Here is a 4,648-nt window from a genome sequence, read left to right on the forward strand (position 1 = left end):
GTAGTTCTCAGCAGCATCCCTTTGGCAAAACTTAAAACTTTAAGTTAGCAAATGTTTAGTGAGTGCTTACTAATATTTCACATGTTTTTAAGGTTAGGGCTACGTACTACAAATATACTTCACGCTTCCAATGGCAAGTTTTGAGAGCTGTTAAGCTTTATTCAGAGTTATTACATAAGCACAATATACTTTTTCAGTAACTCTCAGACATTTTAAATATTACTGTTCAAGATAAGGAGCAACAATGAACTGAAATTAGCTGATAAGGTGTCTGTGTTAGCTGTTTGGATGACAAACTTATAGAAGCGCTGAGCTAACTTCTTTATTTTCATGAATATTGGAAGTTAAATGCAGAAGCATAAAATAATGTCCTAGATACCTAAGCCATTTAGGAGTACAAGGACATTGGGCTATTTGTTTGTCCTTAAAACTGCTGGATAAAATCTTGTTCCTACTGAAGTCGGTAGAAGTGAATCAGAGGCGCCAGGACTTGTTGTAATTCCAGAGCACAGATATGACTTTTTGTGTATGCAGAGGGATGGATCAGTCCTGTTACTGTTGAAGTTAAGCTCTTCTTGTGCTTATTGGAGACACATGTAGGCCCTCAATTTTTAATTTTTTTTTTCCCCCTTAATTTCTTAAAGATCACCAGTACCATCTCCTGTTCTTCCTATTACTTGTGGCTGATGCAGAAGTAATTATTTACAGGACCGCCTGTTGTATGTGTTTTAAGTAAAATTCATGTACTAACAGTTAAGCGATGTTTATATATATATCTTACAAATAAGTTAGCAAAGATGGCGTTCTCTAAATTAGATGGGTGTTACTGAGACTGATTTACAACATAACGAAGAGGAAAGGGAGACAGTGAGAATTATGGCTCTCATTACTCAACATCTTGGTCATCCGTGTTGCCATTTCCCAGTGCTGGAAGCTCCCGTTCAGGTAGCAGCCCGTACTCATTCAGGAAGGACTCCACATCCACAGCAAAAAACTCCTCATTGAATTGTTCAGAGATGCTAATGAAATTGCTCAGAAGCTCCCCACCCTTATAGACAAGTAGAGTGGGAAGCACTTCATTTGAGAAGCGATCTCCAGCCCCTGTGTCGGAGGCCTTGATCTTGCAGAACTTCACAGTGGCGTACTCAGCCGCCAGGCAGGTCAAGCTGTTGTTAAGAGCATCACAGCCCTTGATGCCATCTTCATAAATGTGGACGATGACGGTGGTAGTTTTACGTTCTTTCTCAATGGCTTCGAGGAACTGTTCCCCATTCTGCAGCTCACACAGATAACCATATTTTGGCCCAAAACTCAGCCTCTGGTGCATATCCTGCATGCAGCGCTTGCGGTATTTTTGTAGGCAGCTTTCATCTTCTTGCTCATCTTGAATTAATTCATACTCCTGCATGCTCATCTGTGAACATTGAGAGAATGTTATATTAATAAAGTGGTAACCTGGTGGCGATGAAACAGGAAGAGACTAAGTTGTCTAAAGAACATGACATGGAAAGCTTAGCCAGAAGTGCATTCATTTCCCACAGTGACTCTGGAAGGTCTCTTGAAGAGATAGGTGAAGGTCCTGTCACAACGCTTGCATGTGAACTTGATGGTATTGAAGGCAGTTGCTATATTTGGAGAAAAAAACTTCTGGATCTTCCAGAGTTGGTGGGAATTTTGCCAGTGACTGTAGTGGTGTCCAAGTGTAATTCCTGTGGGTTTTGGGGTACCCCCTTTTCAGAACAGGTACATGGTAATGAGTGACATTCAGGCTCAGAGCTCTATCTAGACTAGTAGGCTTTTAAACGTGTTAAAATTTTTCCATTGGCTTAAGCAAGGCCAGAGCATTGAGACAGGGAAGGGAGGAAGAAAGGTCAAAATCTGTGTTGTGTGATACGTTGTTGTGAAATATGCTGCTTATCTTGAAGTTAGAGTTTGCTTGAGAGAGGACTAGATAGATGGTTGGGCGTACATTTGTTCTGTCTATATTGTGTGACCTCTGCTAAATTGCAAAGGAAGTGAGTCAGGCAAATTCAGGATTTTCTAGCTTATAACCGGTATGTTTTATATAGAATCAAAATTAACTTACTTTCCTTTTCTTCTCTTACCTTACGGCAGAATCTCTCTCGGGTGTCTTTATCATCTTTACTGAAAGATCTGTGCGGTGAAGACATCTGTCTAAGAATTTCTTTCTTGCTCAAGGATAAGGAATCTCTATCTTCACTTTCTAATTTAAACTTCCGCCAGTCATTGATCACACCTTTGGGCCCTAAGAGAGATGAAGTTAGATGAGAAACTGGCTGCCACAAGAAGCTGTCTTAAGAAGTTTCTGTTCTTTGCTGGTTTCTACTTCTGCGCCACAGTTTATCCATCTTCCCCTCTTCCTTCCAGAGCACTCTCCACGAGTGCTGAAAACGAGAGCTGTGGGACCAATGTGTTACATTACCTTCCAAAAGAAAGAAAGAGGGCTTGGGGTTTTTCTAACCTTGATCACTTTGGTGGTCTGATTCCTGTCAGAATCCTGTAAGAGGATTTTGGTGAAATACATGAGTAGTTCATAAGGATGAGAATGTCGAAACCTGTTGAAACTGACATGTTGGCCAAAGCTAGTCTCTTGCAGAAGTATATTTGCATTTCTCTATAGACAGTGTATTTGAATACATAATACATGCTGAAGGACTTATGATGAAACCCAGAATACAGGACACAAGGTTTTGGTTTGGGTTTTTTGGTTTTGGTTTTTTTTAAGCCCATACATGTTCTGCTGAAGAGTAACCTGTGAGGAAATGTTATGATAATTCTGATTGTAATGCAAATCTTGGTCTTTGGAGCTGGTTAATTAAAGCAGTTGAATTTTGAAATGGAGAGGAAAAAAATTAATTTCAAAATTCCAGTGCTGTTTTTCAAACTGAAACATTTTAATCCGCATCTTAGATTATAAAGCAAAAACAAGGAATGTTTTAGTCTTTTCAGACTGATGTTTATGTCTATGGAAAATTTAGAAAATGCTAGGTAAGCAGCTCTTCCTCTTATGAGAGTGATATGGTGTTGCCACTTGCCAAGACTCTGCTTTGGATTAAATTTCAACATCTTGAAGCGATGGCTAAAGGCACTACACTCCTTCAGTGGAAAGGGAAGGTGACGTGATTTTTTTGCAAACAAGATTCCAAAGCAGGAATTAGCCTGAACCTCTTGGCATAGTGATAGCAGTACAGGAGCCTGATTTCCAAAACTATTTTGGAGCCTAGGCGTGGATGTAGTGCCTCACATTTGGGTCCCTAAATAATATATATATATACGTCTCAAAAATAATCTTAGCCAACAGCAGCAAGGCTTGTTCAGAAGGAAACCCAGAAAGAGTTATTTCAAGAGCTACATTTATTACAGCACAAAGAAAAAGAAGCCCTTGGAGCACAGGGAGGGAATGATTGCCATATAGTTACCTGTTGGTGGGGTGGGATGAAGTGATGCTGAATACAATGTCAGTACTCATAAAAATCATGGTGATTGAGTGCTGGATTAAAAAGAATTGTCTTTCTGAGCAAGGATGCTTTTAAAGCTTTTAAGTGCTATGCTGTGTTTGCCAAAAGGATTTATAGGCTCACTTTTAGCACTGAATGTTCCTTCTATAAGAAGGAAAAAATAATTCTGCCTTTATAGTGAAACCTTATAACCTAGTTCTAGCGTGTGAGTGGGATTTTTTCCTCTTTTGTTTTCCTCTCTTTTCCCCAGAAAAAGAAAGGCCATTGTTCATGACTGAAGCAATGAACCAAGATGACCTGCACTGTGCTATTGCTGCTGGTGGCTTCTTCACTTGTCTTCTGCGTTTGCCGTTTGCTTCAGTTATGAGGAGGATTGGCATAGAGATTAGTTTGGTGTTACCTGCTCTTCCGTGAGGAGTGTCACTTAGTCCAAAATACATTTTCATTGGCTTTGGAGCCTATGTTTCTGTGCAAGGGGTTTGGCAGGGCTTCCTCAGTGAACAGGGACAGTTTAGCTTATTTTTAGAAAAAAAATGCAGTTAGTTTCCTTGCCTGTGTGTGTCGCCTGTCCTTCAAAATCTTCTTCGAAGCTGGTGTTGGCATTTTCTTCCATTTTGGTGGCTGCAGTAGGAGACGCTGCAAGTTCAAAAAAAAAAGAGTGATTAATAACAAGATAGAAAAGGGATATTCTCACAGCAGGTATGGTGCAGTGTGTAATTTCCTGCGGCTGTTAGGTGTCGGTGAAGATCAAAATACACATGATAACTGTAGAGCTTCTCATCATCTCATAAAAAGCAATTAGGATATATGTCAGTCTCTTTAAAAAGATGTCTGGCCAGATTCTTACTGAAAGTGCATTGGCAAGAGATTCTTCATTTTACTGTTCCTTCTCAGTCATTGGAGAGTATTTGGAACATGGTGTGAAGTATTGGTTGTAAAACTTTTTGCAATGGGAATGTGTAGTGAGTAATTTTTTTTTTTTTTTTTTTTTTTTTGTTTAATCCCCCTTGGAATCGGGAACCTATTAATTTTCCAAGTGCTGTAAGTATGTATTTTTAAGGGTTGTCTGAACTGCTGATTTCTCATACAGAAGGATGGAGCCACTTATTTGAACCTATTGGGCAAGAGACCTCTGAACATCCTGGGGCTAGACTGCTTGTACTGGTTGG

General features: G+C 39.7%; 1 protein-coding gene across 1 annotated transcript; it reads right to left on the reverse strand.

Annotated features, from left to right (window-relative positions):
• Positions 1-886: 886 nt before the first annotated feature.
• On the reverse strand, positions 887-4,113 carry PDC (phosducin). The gene is made up of 3 exons (XM_014949015.1): positions 4,032-4,113; positions 2,106-2,266; positions 887-1,414 (listed from the first exon to the last, which is right to left on the reverse strand). Exons 1-3 carry the CDS (start codon positions 4,090-4,092, stop codon positions 887-889), a joined length of 750 nt encoding a protein of 249 aa, XP_014804501.1. The 5' UTR covers positions 4,093-4,113.
• Between the last annotated feature and the right edge of the window lie 535 nt (positions 4,114-4,648).

This window comes from Calidris pugnax, unplaced genomic scaffold (assembly GCF_001431845.1).
Source record: "Calidris pugnax isolate Ruff unplaced genomic scaffold, ASM143184v1 scaffold30, whole genome shotgun sequence".
NCBI lineage: Eukaryota > Metazoa > Chordata > Aves > Charadriiformes > Scolopacidae > Calidris > Calidris pugnax.

Bases quoted from the DNA above. Each gene is read 5' to 3' on its own strand.
- PDC (XM_014949015.1), bottom strand. From the start codon at position 4,092: ATGGAAGAAAATGCCAACACCAGCTTCGAAGAAGATTTTGAAGGACAG. The intron at 2,267-4,031 runs GCAAGGAAACTA...CATCTCTCTTAG, and splicing joins AGGACAGGCGACACACACAG to GGCCCAAAGGTGTGATCAAT. The intron at 1,415-2,105 runs GTAAGAGAAGAA...CAATGTTCACAG, and splicing joins GAGAGAGATTCTGCCGTAAG to ATGAGCATGCAGGAGTATGA.